The sequence below is a fragment of the Orycteropus afer genome, unplaced genomic scaffold (assembly GCF_000298275.1).
Source record: "Orycteropus afer afer isolate SDZICR_OR568_19922 unplaced genomic scaffold, OryAfe1.0 scaffold00018, whole genome shotgun sequence".
Lineage (NCBI taxonomy): Eukaryota > Metazoa > Chordata > Mammalia > Tubulidentata > Orycteropodidae > Orycteropus > Orycteropus afer.
The window spans coordinates 20,865,631-20,888,513 of NW_006921605.1; the positions used below are offsets into that span (position 1 = coordinate 20,865,631).

The window sequence follows — 22,883 nt, forward strand, 5'->3', positions numbered from 1 at the left end:
ATGTCATGCTTGGTAGGGTGGAGGGTCGACGAAAGAGGGGGAGGCCTTCAACAAGATGGATTGACATGGTTGTTGCAATGATGGACTCAAGTATAGCAGGGATTGTGGGACTGGCGCGGGATCAGGCAGTGTTTTGTTCTGCTGTGCATGGGGTCTTTATGAGTCGGAAACGACTCGACGGCACTTAACAACAACAACAACAACAACATTGGTGATGTTTGCACAGCATGGTTAATGTAATCGATGTCACTGAATTACACATGTAAAAAAGGAATTAGCAAATGTTGTATTATAAATATTTTTAACACAATAAAAGAAGAAAAAACATTAAACATCAAATTTAATGCATCTTTGAGGATTCTAAAATATTTCATCCTGAGCAATCATTTTAAAGAACAATTTTCTTTGAATTATAGATATTCAAAAGTCTCAATTAACAAACATTCCTAATTGATATAATCATGACTTAAATAGCTTTTGTTTTATATCTCCCCCCTAAATTCTTCCCTGCCTCCTGCTTCCTCCTCAATCTACTCCTGCAGACCTTGAAGAGAAGCTGAGATTTTTTACTACAATTACAAAAGAAAAGCTTTGGAGGGTTTTTAAGCAAGAGAGTGGAATTACCTTATTATGAATGTATAAAAGATTGCTTTGCTGCTATAGAGAGAATGGACTCTAGGAAATCAGACAAAAAGCCACTGTAGTTGTTCAAAGAAAGACGAGACAGAGAAGTGGACAAATTCAGCATGCATTTTGAGATTTAAGCTGTAAATATTTAGTGATGAATTGAAGAGAGGCTGAGGGGGGTGGGACCATGACAGAAGAAGAGAACTGCTAGGTTTGAGGCCTGAACAAACTGGGTATACAGTTGTGTCAATATCTGAGATAAGAAAGGCTGTAGAAAGAACATGTTTGATGGACAACAAGAGTTCTTCTTTATGCACACTGAGATAGATTAGGAGTCAAAAGAATGTAGATTCAGGAAAAGCATTAGTTAGAGAAAGGGACTGAGGATGGAGTCTGGGGTCATGCTAATATTTAAAGGGCAGCCAGAAAAGCAGCCAGCAAATAAGACTGAAAAGGAGAGACCAATAAAAGGGCAGGAAATTAAGAGATTACAGTGTCACAGAAAACACACTGAAGATAAATTTTCAAGAAAGAAACATATTAAAAGCTGCTAGATGTGAAACAAGATGAAGACTAAAAACTGACCACTGGATTTAGCTACACAAGACTGAGCATTTTGTAAAAAGCTAGTATGGAGTAGCAAGGACAAAGATCTGAATGAGTGCTTTTAAAGAGAGAAGAGACTGAGGCTAGCCCGATCTCCCTTAAACTCCAAACCAAACCACATTTCATTCTGTATTTAAAAATATCAATAAAAATACTATTTGATAATGGACTGGATAAGGGGAGTAGGAGTAGGGCTAGGGCCACGAGGGAAAAAAGGGATCAAGAATGACTCCTCAATTTTGGGCCCTAGGTAACTGGGTGCTAAGCTCAAAAGAAAAGGCAATCCCCAGAAGGCCAGACATGAGGGAGATACATTAACTGCGCACTTGCCTCAAGTGATGCCTCTGAAACCAAACCTGAGTTCAAATTTTTACTACATACTAGCTGTATGGCCTTAAGAGGTTATTTTGAAACCTCTGTGCCTTAGTTTTCTCATCCATAAAATAAACATAATAATAGAGTTGAAATGATATTAAATTGATGGAGTTAATAAATATAACAGTACTGGCACAGTTAGGAGCTCTGGTGGCACAGTGCCTAAAACATTTGAGTGCTAAACAGTCAAAGCTAAACAGTCAAACCCACCAGCCGCTCCACAGAAGGAAGATGAGACAATCTATGTCTATAAAGAATTACTGCCTTGGAAACCCAGTGGGGGTCGCTATGAGTCAGAACTGACTCAACAGCAGTGCATGAAGTAGGATGAAGAACATTGTCTTTGTGGACAAATATATATCCCCCAAGATTATGGTCCTGAGCCTCAATACCTAGCAAGTTATTCCCTCACAGTGTTTGGTTATGACAAAGACATTTACATAACTTTATCCCCTGTATGCTCTACGACATCCTGGATATATCTGAAGCACATATAAATACATAGGTAGAAAAAGCCTCTGTTAAACCTTTATGTATTTGTGGGTGCGGTCCCATATGCCTTTGTATGCCTAGAATAGAGTTTTTTTAATTCTAACAATACAATGAAGTACGTCAATAAATTTAAAAACTTAAGAAATGTATAATTTCCTAGAAATATATAAACTACCAAAACTGCCTCAAGAAGCAATATGAAACTTAAAATGACATATATATTAAAAATACTGAGTCAACAGTCAAAAATATAAAATACACATTATTTTCTAAAAATAGCAAGCCTTGAAGGCAAATTTTATAAGTCTTTGTCTTATGCAAAGGAGCTCTGGTGGCACAGTGCCTAAGGTATTTGACTGCTAACCAGAAGGCTGGTGGTTCAAACCCACCAGCCATTCTTCGGAAGGAAGACTGGGCAATCTACTTCTGTAGTGATACTGCCTTGGAAACCCAAGGAGAGGTCTCTATGAGTTGGATCCGACTCCACGGCAGTGGGTTTGGTTTTTTTTGTCTTATGCAAACAACCTCCCTTACTCATTTTGTGAGGCAAATATAAGTATGAAATAAAAAACAAGAAAAGAATAGGAAAAAGGAAAATTATAGGCTAAATATGCAAAGATCAAAAAGATCATATATAAAATATCTGCTATACCAAATCCAGAATGAATTTTCAATCAATTACCATAGAAGCTGTGGTCAAGAAATTAAATGTCACATTGCATTGGGCAAATCTGCTGCAAAAGACCTTTTAAATGTTCAAAAGCAAAGATGTTTCCTTGAGGACGAAGGTGAGCCTCACCCAAAGCCATGGTATCCAATTGCTTCATATGCATGCAAAAGCTGGACAGTGATAAGGAAGACCAAAGAAGAATTGATGCCTCTGAATTAGGGTGTTGGCAAAGAATATTGATTATACCATGGACTGCCAGAAGAATGAACTAATCTGTCTTGGTAGAAATACAGCTGGAATGCTACTAGGAAGTGAGTATGGCACAACTACATCTCACATTCTTTGGTCATGTTATCAGGAAGGACCGTTCCCTGGAGAAAGACATCATGTTTGGTAAAGTAGAGGGTCAGAGGAAAACCTTCAACAAGATGCAATGACACAATGGCTGCAATGATGAGCAAAAGCACAGCCATGATTGTGAGGATGGCTGAGGACCAGGCAGTGTTTCATTCTGTTGTAAATGAGGTAGCTTGGAGTTAGAACCAACTCAATAGCACCTAACAACCACTACTCCAGTATGAGTACATTAACATAACAAAACAAAACTCCTGTTTACAAAAAGGATCACATCCACAGGTCCACAGGTGCAGGGGCTGGGACTTCAATACATACTTTAATTCTAACAGAATACAATACACCAGAGAATGGGACTGAGGACTTCCATAAATATTTTAGGAGGACATAATTCAGTCCGTATAGTTTTGTTTTCTTCTACCACTTGTTGTTGGGTCATTGATCCATTTTTAATTAATTATCATACATAGTATAAGGTATATGTCAGGTTTATTCTTCTGCATGTGGAGATCCAGTTGTTCCAACACTGTTTTTTGAAGACACTATTCTTTTCCCCATTGAATGGATTTGGCACCTTTATTGAAAATCAATTGACCACAAATGTGTGGTTTTATTTTTGGACTCCCAATTCTAGTCTATTGGTCTATATATCAATCTTTATACCAGTACCAAACTGTTTTGATTATTGTAGCTTTGTAATATATTCTTAAACTGAGAGGTATGGCTCCTACTTTTTTTCAAGATTGTTTTGGCTATTTCGGGATCCCTAGTAATTCCATATAAATCTGAGGAGCAGCTTTTCCATTTATGCTGAAATAGCTGTTGGAACTTTGATGAGGATTGTGTTGAATCAGTATATCACTTTGAGTAGTACTGACACCTTAACAATATTAAGTCTTCTAATACATGAAAACAGAATGTGTTTCCATTTATTTAGATCTCCTTTGATTTCTTTCAGCAACATTTTGTTGTTTTTTTCAATGTACAGTTCTTTCACCTTTAAGTTCTCTTTGGTTAAACTTATTCCTAGGTATTTTATTCTTTTAGATGCTGTCATAAAACAAATGGTTTTCTTAATTTGCTTTATGGAGTGTTCAGTGCTGGTGTGTAAGGCACAACTGATTTCTTCATATACACCTTGAGCCCCACAACTTTGCTGAATTCATTTATTAGCTCTAGTAGCTTTCTTGTGGATTCTTTGGAATTTTCTTATCTGAAAATAGAGATATTTTTACTTCTTCCTTCCTATTTGGTTGCCTTTTATTTTTTCTTCTCACCTAATTGCTCTGGTAGAATTTTCAACACAATGTTGAGTAGCAGTGGTGAAGTGGCCATACTTTTCTTTTTTCTGATCTTAAGTAGAAAGGTTTCAGTCTTTCACCACTGATTATGATATTAGTGGTAAAATTTTCATAAATGCTCTTTATCATCTTACAGAATTTCCCTTCTATTCCTGGTTTACTAAATGCTTTCATCATGAAAGGATATTAGATTTTGTCAAACACCTTTTCTATCAATTGAGATGATCATGCTGTTCTTTTCCTTCATTCTATTAACTGATTGGTCTTGCAATGTTGAACCATCCTTGCATTCTTATGATAAATCCTAGTTGGCCATGGTGTATAATCCTTTTAAAATGTTGTTGGATTAGGATCATTATTATTTTATTGAGAATATTTGCATCTATATTAATGTTAGTCATTGGTCTATTGTTTTCATTTCTTATCCTGTCTGGTTGGCTTTGGTGTCAGAGTAATGCTGGGCTCATAGAATGAGTTAGGGATTATTCTCTCCTCTTCTATTTTCCAGAAGAATTTGTGTAAATTCTTCTTTAAATGTTTGGTAGAATTTGCAAGTGAAGCCATCTGCTCCTATGAGGGTTAAAACCATATGCTTTGCAAACATGGGTATATGGACGGATAGATAAGTGAACAAGCTAAACAATTAGGTATGTCTAAATGGAGAGTGTATCCAAGATCATATATAGGGTTGGCAGACAATGGGCCTATAAGTTCATGTGAATGATCAGAATTCCCAGGTGTATAGTAGAGCTGACAAGGGGCAAGGTTATGGTCATTGCTTGGTCACAGCCAGCTACCCAGAGGGACCGAGTAGTTGGTCCTGCGGGCTTGGGACCATGGTCACAGGGGACATCAAGCTCAATTGGCATAACATACTATACAAAACATTGTTCCACCTACTACTTTGGCGAGTAGCGACTGGGACCTTAAAAGCTAGGAAGCTGCCATCTAGATGCAACAACGGGTCTCTCCTCATCAAGAAGAAAGAAGAAAACCAAAATTAATGGAAACAATCAGTCCTAGCGACTGGTACACCATCCGATCTGCAACCTATACAACCATGAGACCAGAAGAACTAGATGGTGCCCAGCTACCACTGCCATCCACTTGGAAGGGATGTAGGAGATCCTGCATAAAGAGGGAGAACAATGTGGAACAAAACTCAAAATCATTTGGAGGCAAAAAAAAAAAAAAAAGAAAGAAAGTGGGGACCAGGTTTGCTAGTCCAATAGAGCCTGGTGTAACCACTGAGACTATGGCCCCTAGCTGCCCTTCAGGTCTGGAATTGAACCCACACCTGTGGTTTCCAGCCAAACAAAGTACAGGCATGTGAGTTAAACATTTACCTCAAGTAGACACACGCCCTGGAGAGAACAATCATGGGAGAAGGAAGGGCTGCTTATGCACAGGGAGATAGCTCAGGGTGCAGAAGAGTATGAAGGGATGGACACTGGGAGGAGGTAACTATGGGGAGGAAGTGGGAGGGGAGCTGCTGCATTGTAAATTTTGGTCAATGACATGAGACAAAGTATATGTGAACTGCTGTATGAAAAGTGAATTTACTCTGTAAATCTTCACCCAAATCCTAAAAAAAAAAAAAAACCATATGCTTTGCTCACCACTGTGTCCCCTGGGCTTAGCTCAGTGTCTAGCACAAAGTATGTACTTGATAATTATTTACTGGATGAGTGAATGGTTAAATAAAATTCTAAGCCCAAAGAGAATCTTAGATATTATCTAATACAAAGTCATCATTATGTAGATAATGATTACTTACATCCAAATAGATTAAGTGGTTTATCCAGAGTAATAGTTAGTAAGAAATCCTAGATTCTTCCTCCATCTCGTGCATCTCATGTACCAATGCAACTCAAATCATCTCACTACCCTACTTATTAATTTTAAGGATTTCATATCTACCAAGTAACATATAAAATCCTTAGCCAGACACTTAAAATACCCATGATCTGCTCCTACCTTCTATCTTTGACAATTTGGCTGAAAGTTTACAGAGCAAATTAGTTTTCCATTCAACAGTTTCTGCACATCTTGTTTTGTGACATTAACTCCAATTTCCACAATGTATCAGTATTCCTACTTCCTCTTTGTGTTCCCCATTTCCATTTGTCCTTCTTTCCTGCCCCTTCCTGCTTCCTGAGCTGTGTTTTGGGGCAAATCCTTCCATTTTTGTCTCATACGGCTGATTGTAGTGAGGAGCATGGTCCTCCCTACACTTCATATGCTTCTCTGTTGTTTCGCTGAAAAGTTGATCCCACAGTCACAGGGGTTCCACCAGTCTCTATGAGATAGTAAGTCTGGTCTTTCTTTATGATTTTGAACTTTTTTCTACATATTTTTTTCTTCCCCTATGACCAGGAACTTCTATTGTGATCCTGATCAGAGTATTTGGTCATGGTAGCTACACACAATCTAGTTCTTCTCGTCTCAGGGCAGTGAACACTGTCCATTAGTCCATTGGTCCATTAGTCCTTTGGAGTAATTATTTCCTCACATCTTTGATTTTCTTCATTCTTTTTCCCTCCAGATGGGAACAAACCAACAGTTACATCCAGATGGCCACTCGCAAGCTTTTAAGACCCCAGGTGCTACTCACCATAAGATGCAGAACACTTTCCTTGTGGACTGTGTTATGCCAATTGATCTAGACGTCCAGTGAGGCAGTAGTAGTTCTAAGTCCCCGAGCCCAGTGACTCATGCACTCAAGGTGTCTGATTATGGCTAAGAAGTTTTCAGAACTTTGTCCCCTTTATGCTCTACTATATCCTTGGACATACTTGCAGCACATACAAATACACACATAAAAATGTTCTCTGCCGAACATATATATACTCATATTCATCTCCCCACATCTGCTCAGCTTGCATGTCTACCTATGTATCTACTTGTAGATATTGTTATTATTACTGCAGGATTGTGTACATAATAGTATTTACCTTTGTTATCTTTTACTCTCGTGTACCTCTTACTGTCTTCCTTTGTCTTGGTCATGTGCTGCCTTCCCCCTTATTGTATATTGCCTTTCCCTTTACCCAAGTTAATGCACGTCTACTCTCCAATTAGTGATTTACACTCCCTTCCCCTCCCATCCCTAGTGACAATTAAAGAATGTTTTTTCTGTGTATAAACCCTTTCTTGACTTTCTATAATAGTGGTCTCATACAATATTTGTCCTTTTGTGATTGACTTATATCACTCAGCATAACGTCCTCCAGGTTCATCTAAGTTACAAGGTGTTTCACTGAGTCCTCACTACTCTTCAACATTGTGTGTATGTCCCATGGTTTTTTTATCCAGTCATTTGTTTATGGGCACTTAAGTTGTTTCTGTCTTTTTGATATTGTGAATAATGCTGTGATGAACATGGATGTGCATATGTATGTTCATGTCATGACTCTTATTTCTCTAGGATATACACCTAGCAGTGAGATTGCTGGATCACACAGTATTTCTATTTCCAGCTTTTGAAGGATGTGCCATACCCATTTTCCACAATGGTTATATAATTTTACACTGCCACCATCAGTGTAAGAGAGCTCCAATCTCTCCACAGCCCGGCCAGCATTCGTTGTTTTGTTGGTTTTTTTTAACTTTGCTATTTTTGCTGCAATGAGATGCAATCCAGAGCAGAGAATTGAAGAACTGGCATATAGTAGGAAAAGGGAGGTCTTCCATTATGCCAAAAGAGGAGGAGAAGGAAATGAGATAGATTTAAATATATTTATAAACTTAGCATTAAAAAAAAAAAATCTTGTGGTAGTTCCTATCGGATAGCTTCTGCTTTCTCTAAAAAGGCAAAGTTATCTTCTAAATGATCGAGGGGTAGAGTGTAAGGCAGCAATGGATGTTTGAGGGGAATGGAGAAGATTTTCAAATACTTGTTTGAGAGAGTGGGAAAATGAGCTAGCTTCATAACGGACAGTCACAGGATTACTGGGTAGTATTTAGGGTCAATGAGTTGGCTTTTTTTTTTTTTTTTTAATTTAGGGTCAGAAGAGCCCTAGTGGCACAGTGGTTAAAGTGCTTGGTTGCTCACCGAAAGGTCAGTGGTCCGAAATTACCAGGTACTCTGTGGGAAAAAGATACGGCAGTCTGTTTTCATAGATTTACAGCCTTAGAAACCCTATGCGGCAGTTCTACTCTGTCCTACATGGTTTATGATTCCGAATCAACTTGACAGCAGTGGGTTTGGTTTTGGTTTTTCATATTGAGAGTTAGCAGACATTGATCAAGATTTTTTTTATAGTGCTACTTTCTCAGCCTAATTAGCTGTGTGATTTTTCTCCAGAAATGCTGTTAGCCACAAGCAGAAGGCAGATAACTGGATTCATTCTGGATTAGAAGTCTGGCCAGATAGATGCAACAAAAGGACATAGGGGCAGGGGAGTTTGCAGTATTGGGGAGAGATAGATCAGAGAATTTAAACTGGATAAGGAGGAAAAGTAAAAACAGGAGGAGACTGATGGATAAGGAGAAAATAAATAGGCAAATGGATGGAAGGTCCCAATGAGGCATATAGAACCCATAAATAAGCCATGTTCCTGAGCAGCCTGATAAAGAAAAAGGAAAGGAAGTAAATATAAGTATAAAATAGTAAGAACGTGAAAGAAAATATAACTACAGATATCAATAAGATAATATATTATATAGCTCTGTGCTAATAAAATTTTGATTTCCATGGAATTGAAATTTCTAGGAAAAATTAAGTGACTTTGACAACACAAATAGTCTTTTCACTCAATTTATCTATTGTATACCCTCCCTTGAGAAGACAAATTAAGCTGATTTAAATTTAAATTGTAAGGTAAAAATAATTGTTTGTTACTTAAAATCCACTATTGTCCAACATGTAAGCACAAAATAACACAATGATTATTTTTAACCCCAATTTCTAAGGTACTAACTTCACCCAATAAAGTATCACGTTTTTGTTCTATTTTAAATATACATATGACCTTATATTTCTTTACAGTGAGCTTCTTAGTGGCAACGCCTGTCTTTTTCATCTTAGCACATTCACAGCTTAACATAAAGCCTGGTACATAGTACTGGCTCAATAAATGTTACTGAATAAATTGGAAGAGGGAAAGAAATGCAAACAGCTGAAACCAGAAATTCTGCATGTTGGTGTTCAACTATAGCCACTAGATGGCATTACTTTCTCAAAATGGGAAGACATTTTAACTCCTCCGAAAAATGAATCTCATATACTTGGTTCTAGCTCTCTATAATAAAGTGTGAGGATGAAAAGAAAGATGACACCGGCTTTCAATTTCCGTGCACATAAAAGTTGTTGTTGAATTAGGGGTAGATAATGGAGCCCTGATGGCGTAGTGCCTAAGGTATTTGACTGCTAACCAGAAGGCTGGTGGTTCAAAACCACTCCTCAGAAGGAAGACTGGGCAATCTACTTCCGTAGAGAACCACCTCAGAAACCCAAGGAGGGGTGACTATGAGTCAGAACCAACTAGACAGCAGTGTTTTTTTTCAATGGACATGATTAAGGCCAAACATAGCAGCAGTAACCCAGGCATTTATTTGACTGATGACCTATAAGGTTATCTATCTAGCTCTTGTAGTATCTTCACTCTTCTAAAGCCTGTCAAACAGTTTGATCCACATAAAGCACAACACATGATGTTCTTACATAATTTTTCAGAGAAGCGTTCCGTGTTCTTCATCATATTATCAACAAACTCTTTAAAATTCACTTTTTTCATTTCTAAGGGAGAAACACATTTTCTTCAGTATCATTAAGTATTAAATTATTATGACCAATACTGATTTATGTAAAAATAAGTTATATATTCAGGAATATAGAACTAGCATAATTATAGCCACCAACTAATACTGGTCAATACAAATAATAGATGTAAAGGAAAAATGCAATTCTACTTATGGGCAAAAAGTAAACACTGAAAAACAAGAAAACTGATCAAAATCATTATGTTCTCTTCCACAACTTTCTTAACTTTTAACGTACATTATCTTGCCTTGGCCTTACAACAACTCAGTAGGATATGTAGGTGAAGTACATATGCTCTTTTACAAATTAATAATAATTTCTATGATAATGTGACTTTGTTGCAAGGTCACAGAGGCAATGCAAGACAGAGATGATAAGCAAGCTCTCCTGACTCCTATTTTCTTTTACATCAGGCTACTTAGTCTCACACTGGGATGTCTACCCCAGTATACTAGTGAAATGAATAAACCTTTTAATAGCCATGTGATACTTCAACAATATCTTCCCTTTGTAATATATAATGCCTCATAATATCCCAATGATAGAATGGATTAAGAAAATACTAAGAATTTTGTAAGGCCACACAAAGGCTTTCCACAGATAAGATGAGCTTTGATAACCCTAGTCTTTTGTTTATCCCACTGAGAAAAAAAATCTCAAGCAATTGTAAAAGATAAAGCATAACCTATTCCCAGTAGAGACTGAAATATTCCTTTGAGCAGTTTACTTCAAGGACCACCAAATTACTTTGTGCTCATAGCCAAATTTTTGGAGGCATCAAAATAAATGACCTTGAAAATGTCTGGAAAATTTTAACATTAATGAAAATTTAATATTCCCTCATGGGAATATGTAACTTTCTAAAGTAATAAATAAATGATTCCCTTAATTTTTATAACATATATTTGATACATAAGATTTTTAACAAACATGAATTATGAAACATGACAATAAAATATACAAATGTGAACCCACCACCCAACAGAAAAACATTACCAATAGCATTGTATCTGCCCCTTCCCACTTCATTCTCCTTCTTCCCCCACAAAGAGAACATTACCAAATATTTTTTTTAATTTACAAGCTCTTGCTTTATATATATATAATCTCAAACAGAATTCTGTAATTCTCTTATTTTTGAGCTTTATAGAAATTGGTATCATACTATACATAAGCTAAGACTTCCTTTATTTCCTTTAGAAATATTATATTTCTAAGACACATCCTTACTTTCATATACAACTACAGTTCATTTTTACTATTGTATAGTTTTTTGTTACATGAATACACCACAATTTATACATTCTGTTGCTGAACTTTTGGGAGTTTCTGTTTTTATTTATTTATTTTTGTTTTTGCTATTAAAATCAGTCTGTCATTAACATTCTCGAGCATGTCTCCTGGTATGTAAGTGCAAGAGATATTCTGGGATTTATAAGTAAGAGAGGAATTTCTGAGCCATGGAGTACAAAAGCTTTACAGGATGCTACAAGCCCTTCATTAGGGCTTGTGTGATTTGATATAATAAAGGATCCTTTGTCCGATTAATGTTTTCTGACTTGATTTTTATCTGTCAAACAACAAGATCAAAAATCCTGCTTTCTTTTTATTTGCATCTTTGCTTAAGGAAATATGTCTGAAAAGACTATTAATATTGGTTATTTCTATATATTATGATTTTGAATGAATTTTTTCCATACTTTAGAGTATTTTTTGAACTTTTCAGTATTGGTTTAACTTATATAGAGTATTTTCTAGTAAAAAATTACATCATTATTCTGAGGAAAATAATTCCAACTGACCCTCCTTTCAGATGTGTCAATCTAATTTGCCTGAAAATGTACCACACTTACCATCAACTTCAGTCAAGTCTTTGATCTTCTCAAATTCTGGCTTAGAAAGATAAACTCCAAAATTTTGAAGGCAAGTACTCAGATCCTCATAATCAACACTGTTATCTTTAATTTTATCAATGGCTTTAATGACATCCGACAACACTAAAAATAAAGCAATATGTCAACAAGTATTTAAAATGGAAATTCAAAGGAAAATGTCAGTAATAAATAAGATGAATTTTAGTTCTAACACTAAATTGGCAAAAATATAGATCACTTCAGAAATGTAATATACTAAAAGTACAGGCAGAATCTTCAATAATAGTGAAAATAAATATATTTCAAAATTAAGACTCAAAAATATAGCACATGACTTTATCATAGTCTCTGCAGCTAAGGAAGCATCAATTTAAGTGCACTGAATATACATAGAAAAATTTAAATTTCTCCATTCAATACCCCAACAACTAAAAATTCTCTAGTAATCCATTTCTCTGTAGCAGAAACAGTTTTATTAAGGTATCATTTACATACATAAAACTAATCCAGTCACTGATTGTTAGTAAATTATGGAGTATGTAACCATCATCACAATCTAACTTTATAACATTTCTGTCACTCTCCAAATTCCCTCATGCCCATTGACTGTTAATCTCCAATTTCATCCCTAGCCAACCACTGATGTGCTTTCAGTCTCTATAAATTTGCCCTTTCTGCACACTGACTATAAATGGAATCATATAATAAGTAGTGTTTTGTGCCTAGCTTCCTTCACTTTGCACAGTTTTTAGGTGAATTTATGGTGTAATATTTTTCATGTTGTAGTGTGTTCATGTCTTTGTATTGCTAAATAGTATTATATTGTATGGATATACTCCATTTGGTTGATAGCCCACCAGTTAACGGACATTTGAACTGTTTCAGTTTTACCTTTATGTATGCAAATTAAATTAAACCTCAATAACACTGTTTTAAAAATGTTCTAAACCAAAGATGAAACAAAACTCATGTTTTATTCAAACAAGCTCTTTATAAAAAAATCAAATCATCCATCAGTTACTAATCACTGGGAATAATTATCTATTTGATCTTATTATCATCATTAACATTACTGTACATTTGTGCAGCACTTTGCAGCTTGTAAAATCCACATGACAATCTATGAGGTAGGGAAGTTAGCTATTTGATACAGCAAGTTAAGAAAAAAATTACTAAACAGTTTGCCTAAGGATCATGGGGCTATTAAGAATCTATCCAGTGCTCGCTTTGGCAGCACATATACTAAAAGAATCTATCCAAAAGCAAACCCAGTTCTATTGAACTTAGCTCTTCTCAACCTAAGGGGTTTTTCCATAAATCATTTTAAAATAAATTTCATACCTACCAGCACACTTGGGAGAACTTCGCTCCTTGGTGAGAGCACTTATAAAGTCATCTAACTTCACCATTTCATTTTCTGTAAAATAGTATAGGTCATATGTATTTTTGCATAAAAAGTAAGTTCATGTTTTAATACAGCTAGTAAAAAATACTTTGATCCTTCCAATTCATCATCATCCTATTTCTGATTCACATCCTACATCCTAAGATGAATCTTTGTCCATTAGTTCAGTTCATTTTATTTCACAAATATTAAGGGCATAATAATGCCAAGAACTATGCTAGGCACCAAGATACAAAAATAAGTAAGACATGGTCCCCACCTTTTCAATACCTATTATATGCAAATATTTGAGTTAAGTACAAAATTCTTGATCGATCAGAAAGAGGAAAGGTAACCATAGGAAAATTAAGGAGTCTATTTATATTACATCATTATGAAAACTCAGTCAATATGCTATCACTTATGATACCTTGACAATACTAACTATCTTGACAGTTCCCAGTAACACCATCTCGACCCCTAGTTCCCAGCTGGTCCACTTAACTACCTATTTTTAGATATAAACCCTCTACAGTGCTCATACCAATCCTGCTAAGAAGCCAAAAAAAAAGCTCAATAGTTATAGTAGTATTCACTCCTTAGCTATTTCTTTTAATCAAAAAATCTTCTTTCCCTTAGCTAAGAAGTTGTACTTAGGTTTTGAAAATTCACTTCTAACATTATCTTAAGTCAGTCTTCCCCAAAATTTTGCCTCTTCTCTCCCCTCAACTGAGACGATTGCCTGCTGTGGACAATTCTTAGTTAATGATAAAACAACTTCTCCCTAATATAAAAACTAAACTTAAACTCTCCCTTTAACTTAAGGTGGTGACTGTAATATGCCATTAAATCTCTAGATGCTAAGTGCTTACTTGAATTGTTTGTCACTAGCCCTAAATTCTACTAGGTTTTGGAATCTCCAATAATTTTTTCTTGGATCCCTGGGCTATCTGCTTAGAGATTTTTATACTTCTTGAATATTATGGTCCTTCTGTCTGAATCTCTCTACAGTTGGATTGGCCTTTCCCAGGGTCTGTCCCACCCTGGAAGACACAGGGCTAGTGATGAACAGCCTTACCGAAACAATTCTGAAATGTGAAAGCCATAGCTTCTCCAAACCAACCCACTAGGTTAGACTTTCTAGTTTTACTACTTTCCATTTTTTTTATCTATTCTTTCTGAAACCCATTCTGGAATCACAAGAGTCTAACACAGAGCAAGAGAAAAATGTAGAAAAATCAAATTCACAAAAAAGATCACACTTCAGCAAAGATGAACACTTTTGCACATATAGTACAGCATTGTCAGTGAAGGCAAGCGTTGACATATGGGTGGATAGATGGGTAGACAGGCTGAATTATTAGGTATGTCCATGCGGGAGGGAGTGTGCTCAAGACCATGTATAGGGTTGGCAGACACTGTAGGACAATATTTCTACAAGTGTATTTGTATGTTCTGTGAGAATTCCCGGGTATATAGTAGAGCTGACAAGGGGCAAGGTTGTAGCTACTTCTTGGCCACAGCCAGCTACCCTGAGGGAGCAAGTAGTTGGAACTATGTGCTCGGGACCATAGTTGCAGGGGACGTCAAGCTCAATTGGCATAACATACTACACAAAAACATTGTTCCACATCCTACTTTGACGAGTAGTGACTGGGATCTTAAAAGCTTGCAAGTGGCCATCTAGATGCAACAATGGGTCTCTCCTAATCCAGAGCAAAGAAGAAGGAAGAAAACCAAAGACACACAGAAACAATTAGTCTAAGCAACTGGTACACCATGTGATCCTCAGCCTATATGACTATATGACCAGAAGAACTAGATGGTACCTGGCTACCACTGTCAACCACTGGGAGAGGGATCTCTGTAGGAGATCCTGGATAGAGTGGGAGAACAATGTGGAACAAAAACTCAAAATCATTAAAAAAAAAAAAAGACGAGGTTTACTGGTCTGATAGAGCCTAATGGAACCACTGAGACTATGGCCCCTAGCTGTTCTTTAGGTCTGTAACTGAACCCAGTCCTGTGGCATCCAGCCAAACAAAAGACAAACATACGAACTGAACACTTACAAAAGCAGATACACTCCTTGGAGATATCAATCATGGGAGAACAGAAAGGCTGTGTATGCACAAGGAGACGCCCCAGGGGGCAGGAGTGCCTGGGAGGGAAGGACACAGGGAAGAGGTAACTATGGGGAGGAAGTGGGAGGGGAGCTGTTGCATTGTGGTAAATCGTAGTCAGTGTCATGAGACAAAGTGTATGTGAGCTGTTGTGTGGAAAGTGAGTTTGCTCTGTAAACTTTCACCCAAATCACAATAAAAAATAAAACTAATAATAATAATAATACTAAATCTCTGAATAGTAAAAAAAGAAAGAAAGAAAAGAGAAAAAAGGACCACAGTTATTTATCTGATGGAGATTGCAGGAACTCCAAGCCTAAAGCCCTAAAATATCATTCTGACTTGAAACTGAAGCCATTCCTGGAAACCATCGTTCAGCCAAACAACAGACAGGCCCATAAAAGAAAGAATAACACCCGAGAGGAACGTGTTCCTTACAACAATCAATAATATGAGATCAAAAGAACATTTTCCCAAAAGCAAAGATGAGAAGGAAGGAAGAGGTAGAAAATCTGGATAAAAAGAAATGGAGAACCACGGGTGGAAATGGGGAAAGTGCCAACACATTATGGGGAATGCAACTAATGAGATAGAAGACTCTTATGTAGAAACTATTGAATGAGAAATTAATTTAATCTAAATTAATTTTAGGTGAAAACCTAAAGCCCAATTGGAAGTATAAAAACAAAAGAGTGACCCATTCTGTCCAGTTCCAAGTAGACAGAACTCACATCAATATTTAATATTACCCCATAAAAATATTCAACTTTCTTAAAATTTTTGCTATTATATGTCCCACCATTTCTGGAAATGTCTGTCACAATCTTCTGGAACTCTTTATCTGATAAAGTAATTCCTACTGAAGGCAAAATGGACCGAAGTTCTTCTGCAGCAATGTAATTTTCTTTGAGTTTACGGACAGCGTCATAGACATTTTTCAAACCTGCAAAATGTTGAGGATTAATAAGCAATAGAAGCTGTGTGTCTAACAACTAAATTAGTGCCTAAAAATCCTTAATAATCAAAGAGCTAGTTTTATCTACTTAATATTACCTTATGGAAGGACTACTTTTCTCTCCATATATCTGTTATGTTTTGTAGTTAGCCATTCTCCAATAACTTAAGCCCAAAACTGTCTTGAAATTCTATAAATATCTATACCCTGTTACAGTGGTCCAGCCAATGCTGCTTTCCTGTGATTAGAATGTAATGAATGTATCCAAGAGATCAAAACACCAATATGCTTTATTTAAATTTCAGAATTTCAAGCAAAAACTTTAGAGATTTCTTCCCTTTCTCTTTCACTTTACCCTACCATGCTTTCAGTTCACAACCTTCAAAAACATAAAACAGTAGAAGTAGATACACAGGGACATCATGAGCCTCCTGATATGATGCACTGAGAAGTCACATATCCCTCTGATGGCATTTTGGCCATCTGAATTGATTTGTTCATAAATATCAAGAAAACACAAAATGAGGGACATTATACAAAATATCTTGTCAATCCACTTGAAAAGTGACAAACCAAAAAAAAAAAAAAAACTCACTGCCATCAAAAAACTAACTCTGACTCATAGTGACATAGAGACCCTTCCTTGGGTTTCCGAGGCAGTATCACTACAGAAGTAGATTGCCCAATCTTCCTTCCAAGGAGTGGATGGTGTGTTTGAACTGCCAGCCTTCTGGTTAGCAGTCAAATGCCTTAGCACTATGCCACCAAAGCTGAAAAACCATCTAGATTGGAGGAGACTAAGAACACATGAAAACTATATGTAATGTGTGACATGGACTGGATCCTGGACCAGAAAAGGACATATGTGGAACACTAGACAAAATGTGAATAAGGTCTGTAGATTAGTAATTAGTGTTGAATCAATATTAATTGCCTAGTTTTGATCATTGTATTGTGGCAATATAAGATCTTAACATTTGGGGAAAGTAGAAGAGTATATGGAAATATTTTTAACAATTTTTTGAACTTCTATAAGTATAAAATTATTTTTAAATGAAAAGTTAATTTAATTATTATTATTATTTTTTTTTTATTCTGGAAGCAGTCACATTTCATAGCTGCCCAATTACCATGATGTTGTTTGGGGGAAGTTAAACCACATGAGGTTTTTCATATTTCTCAATCTCCAAAACATGGGAATGGCAAGTAAATTCATCAAAGGAGTAGAGGAAAGAGTGTTTAATTAGGGTAGCAGAGAAAGGGGCAGAGGGTGTCATATATGTGAAACCATTGTTCATCCTTGAGGAAGCCATGAATCCTCAAGGGGGGCCTAAGATGTGTACTACTAATTATTTTGTCTTGATAGCTCTATATCCATAAGAAATAATACCCAAAATGCTAAGTATATCATATATTTAAATTACAGAACTCTAAGCAAAAAATTGCTTAGAATACACAGGAATCAGATGAACTACATTTGTGGAAAAAGGCACTGGAAAAGCTCAATATCTTCAGCCAAAACAAGGCAGGAGCTGACTGTGGAACAGACCATCAATTGCTCATATGCAAGTTCAAGTTGAAGCTGAAGAAAATTAAAACAAGTCCATGAAAGCAGAAATATGACCTTGATTATATCCCACCTGAATTTAGACACCATCTAAAAAATAAATTTAATGGATTGACACCAATGACCAAAAACCAGACTGGTTGTGGGATGACATCAAGAAAATCATATATGAAGAAAGCAAAAGGTCATTAAAAAGACAGGAAAGGAAGAAAAGACCAAAATGGATGTCAGAAGAGATTCTGAAACTTGCTCTTGAATGGAGAGTAGCTAAAGCAAATGGAAGAAACGACAACATGAAAGAGCTAGAACAGAAGATTTCATAGAGTAGCTCGAGAAGACAAAGCCAACTATTATAGTGAAATGTGCAAAGACCCAGAGTTAGAAAACCAAAAAGGAAGAATACACATAGCATTCCTCAAGCTGAAAGAACTGAAGAAAAAAATTCAAGCCTTCAAGTTGCAATACTGAAGGATTCTATCTGCAAACTATTGAGTCACTGCGAAAATGAAAATGTGTTGAATTTTCAGCTATTTCAGGAGGTGGCATATGATCAAGAATCAATAGTATTGAAGAAAGGAGTCAAAGCTTTACTGAAGGAACTGGCAAAAAACAAGGCTCCATGAATTGACAGAATATCCACTGGGATATTTCAACAAACAGATGCCACGCTGCCCTTACTTGTCTATGCCACATACTCTGGAAGACAGCTACCTGGCCAACTGACTGGAAGAGATCGATATTTGTACCCATTCCACAGAAAGGTGATCCCACAGAATGTGGAAATTATTGAACAATATCATTAATACAACACACAAGTAAAATTTTGAAGATAATTAAAAAATGGTTACAGTAGTACATCAACAGGGAACTTCCAGAAATGCAAGCTGGATTCAGAAGAGGACACGAAATGAGAGATATCACTGCTGATAGATGGATCTTGGCTGAAAGCAAAGAATACCAGAAAGATGTTTACTTGTGTTTTATTGACTATGCAAAGGCATTTGACTGTGTGGCTCATAACAAATTATGGATAACACTGAGAAGAATGGAAATTCCAGAACACTTGATTGTACTCGTGAGGAACCTGTACATAGACCAGGAGGCTGTTGTTCAAACAGAACAAGGGAATATTGCATGGTTTAAAATCAAGAAGGGAGTGTGTCAGGGTTATATCCTTTCACCATACTTATTTAATCTGTATGCAGAGCAAATAATCTGAGACGATGGACTATATGAAAAAGAACATGGCATCAGGATTGGAGGAAAGCTCATTAACAACCTGCGAAATGCAGGAGACACAACCTTGCTTGCTGAAAATGAAGATGACTTGAAGCACTTATTGGTGAGAATTAAAGATTACAATCTGCAGTATGGATCACATCTCAAGACAAAGAATACAAAAGTCTTCACGACTGGACCAATAAGCGGCATCATGACAAATGGAGAAAAGATTGAAGTTGTCAAAGGTTTCATATTACTTGGATCCACTATCAACACCAATGGAAGCAGCAGTCAAGAAATCAGATGTCATATTGCACAAAGTAAACTTGCTGCAAAAGACCTCTTTAAAGTGTTGAAGATAAAAGATATCACTTTGAAGAGTAAATTGTGCCTAATCCAAGCCATTGTATTTTTAATTGCTTCACATTCATGTGAAAGCTGGAAAATGAATAAGGAAAACTAAAGAAGAGTTGATGCTTCTGAGTTGTGGTGTTGGCAAAGAATACTGAAAACACCATGGACTGCCAGAAGAATGAACTCTGTCTTGGAAGAAGTGCAGCCAGAATGTTCCTTAGAAGTGAGAATGGCCAGATTTTGTTTAACCTACTTTGGTCATGTGGTCAAAAGGTACCATTCCATGGATAAGGATATCATGCTTGGTAAAGTGGGGTATCAGCAAAAAAGGGGGAGATCCTCAACAAGGTAGATTGGCACAGTGGTTGCAAAAATGGGCTCGAGTATAGCAAGACTATGAGGATGGTGTATGACTGGGCAGTGTTTCAATCTGTTGTACATATGGTCACTATGAGTCAAAGTCTACTTGATGGCACCTAACAACAGCGAGCAAAAATTTCATATCAACTTCCTACATCCATGGCTAAATAAACTACAAAATAATTTCCAAAGGAAAAGAGTCCTTCTACTTTCTAGGGAACTTCTGTGATTCCAGTTGAACACTAAATATACTTCTGGAAGATGGGCTCCCCCCAAACTATGTGCAGTATAGTAAATTACATAGTGTGGCTTTTCTAGCCCTAAGTCTTTGTAAACTCCATGGTGGAATTTGCCATGCGCAACTGAGTAGCTGCTGATTGTTAAAGTTATCCAACTGGGGTATTTTTGTTGGGAGCAGCACAAAGTAATTTTCTGGGAAGTTCACTCTCTCTCTCAGGTGTATAGAATTCTGATGCTGGGATTGGTTAGTGGTCATTCTGCCAGGCTCAAAAGGAGCTCTTCTAGAGGCAGAAGAAGTCTCCATGACTGATGGCTGAGAAAGACGTGCTGCTGAGAGAAAGACACTCCTGAGAGATACATGCTGCTGAGAGGGAAACACTGAAAGACACACAATGCTAGGAGAGAGACTGTTGGCTGAGATACGGTGGGCTGAGAGAGACTGAGCGTTGTTCCTGAACTTGAATGGCAGCCTGGTGCTTCCCTAATAAACCCCATAATCTGTGAGTGCTGTGTGGCCACTGCAGCAAATTATCAAACTCAGCAGAGAAGTTGTGGGTCAGCAGGAAGAATGGTTGGTGTCAGGGTTGGTGAAAGGGCTGGAGAGAGGTGGCATGTCTGGCCTCACAGGGATAGACCTTGGGCTACTGATGGTAATTCTGTCTTCATCTTGTGGGATTAGAGGAGGTAAGAAGGTACAGCTTCCTGTCCCTTTGGCACCATGCAAAGCTAGGGCAACTAGAAAGAAACTATCATTAAAACCATAGTATTGCATACATTGGCCAATGTACCATAGGTGGTGGTTACACCAACTATTGAGAAATGAAATACTTAAAACTACCTAATAACAGATTCATTCTACTCACTTCTGTGATCATTCAAGAACTCAATGACCTACTATTAATATAACATAGTCCACAAAGATAATGTTCTACATTCTACGTTGGTGAGTAGAAACTGGGGTCTTAAAAGCTTCAGTCTCCCCCCATCTGGAGCAAAGAAAACAGAAGAAAATAAGTCAAAAATGCAGGGAAACAATTAGTCAAAAAGACTAATGGACCACAGGGACCCCAGCTTCAAGAGCATGAGACCAGAAGAACTAGATGGTGTCTGGCTACTGCTGTTGCCTGCTCTGAAAAGGACTACAATAGGAGGTCCTGGATACAGTGGGAGAAAAATATGGAACAAAACTCAAAAAAAAAAAAAAGGGGGGGGGCTTACTGGTGTGACAGAAAATGGAGAATCCCTGAGACTATAGCCCTTAGCTATCCTTCAAGCCTGGAATTAAATGGCTCACCTTTCAGTCAATCAATAGACAAGCCTATATGGTGAACAATAACACCAGGGAAGTATGCACTCCTTAGAACAATCAACCATATGAGATCAAAAGAGCAGCATTTGACCAGGATAAAGCTCAGAAGGTAGGAATATATAGGAAAGAAGGACAAATGGAAATGCTAAACACAGAAAGGAAGTGAGAAGAGTGCTGTTACATTGTGGGAGATGCAATCAATGTCACAAAGCAGGATATGTATGAATTGTTTAATGGAAAACCAATTTACTCTGTAAACTTTCACCTAAATCACAATGAAAGATTATTAAGAAAGAAAGAAAGAACTCAGTGACCTAAATTCTGACTTGCATATATGATACTGACCCTGAGTATCAATTGCAGTTTTTTCCTTTGATGAAATCTGCTTTAGTAGGCTGGAACGCCTTCTTACAGCTGGCTGCTTTAATTTTGGAATACTTGAAATATTACTTTTATCCAGAGACTTTTTGAAACTTGAAATACTCTTCAAACTTTGTGGTTTAGACTTTAAGTCATTAATTTCAGCCTTGTCTGAAGGTTTTTTTAAGTTTATGCCATTCTTTGAATATGGTTCCTGAGATCCTCCGTCACTGTTATCAACTCCATCTGGGATTCTTTTCATTTCCCAAGGATATTTTGAACTTTTAAATTCAAGGTTATCATTATTCTCCATAATTTTGCTATGATATTGGAGACTTCTTCTACTGAACTTTTGGGTTACTGGTGTTTCAGGAAGTCTAGAAGATAAACTGTCTATATTCTTAAATTGGAGAGAATGTTGAGATGGCTTAGACAGCTTTTGATTTGAAGTAGTTTCATCCAGGTCTGGTCCTTCTGTAATTGCTAGGTAAGGGAAACAGAGTCAATTATGTCATTTACCTGCACAACTTGTAATATTTTTCTGAAAAAACAAATCCTCAAAAGAGCTATTCAAGAAATTATCAGTTGCTTAAACACATAAAACAGTTATTGACTAGACAGAGCAGATGACCACAAGATTGAGCTATTTAACTAGGTTAAATATGATCTGCTGATTTAATATATTTAAATATTTCCACTTTAAACACTTGTGATTTATGCCAAGATACAGTGATAGGGACTAGATTTACCCTCCAATTACTGGAGGGTAAAATATATGAAAAATAACAATTTTCAGACACTGTACAATATGAAGCACAAGACAGTAATCATTTAAAGAAGGAAAAAGATTTGTAGAAAGACACTACTTACCTAAACTAACACAGACAGAGGTAGAAAATTTGAACAGACTCATAACAAAAGAAGAACTTGAATAAGTGATTTAAAAA

The 22,883-nt window shown here is 36.7% G+C and overlaps 1 protein-coding gene across 1 annotated transcript in view; it reads right to left on the minus strand.

Moving 5' to 3' along the window:
* Positions 1-22,883, minus strand: part of EFCAB13 (EF-hand calcium binding domain 13) — a 135,149-nt gene that overhangs the window by 62,096 nt on the left and 50,170 nt on the right. The window contains exons 10-14 of the mRNA XM_007959917.1: positions 21,922-22,419; positions 16,370-16,513; positions 13,409-13,480; positions 12,043-12,186; positions 10,091-10,165 (exon numbers count right to left, since the gene is read on the minus strand). Of these exons, the coding sequence (XP_007958108.1) occupies positions 10,091-10,165; positions 12,043-12,186; positions 13,409-13,480; positions 16,370-16,513; positions 21,922-22,419 (933 nt within the window). The remainder of the gene's footprint in view (positions 1-10,090; positions 10,166-12,042; positions 12,187-13,408; positions 13,481-16,369; positions 16,514-21,921; positions 22,420-22,883) is intronic.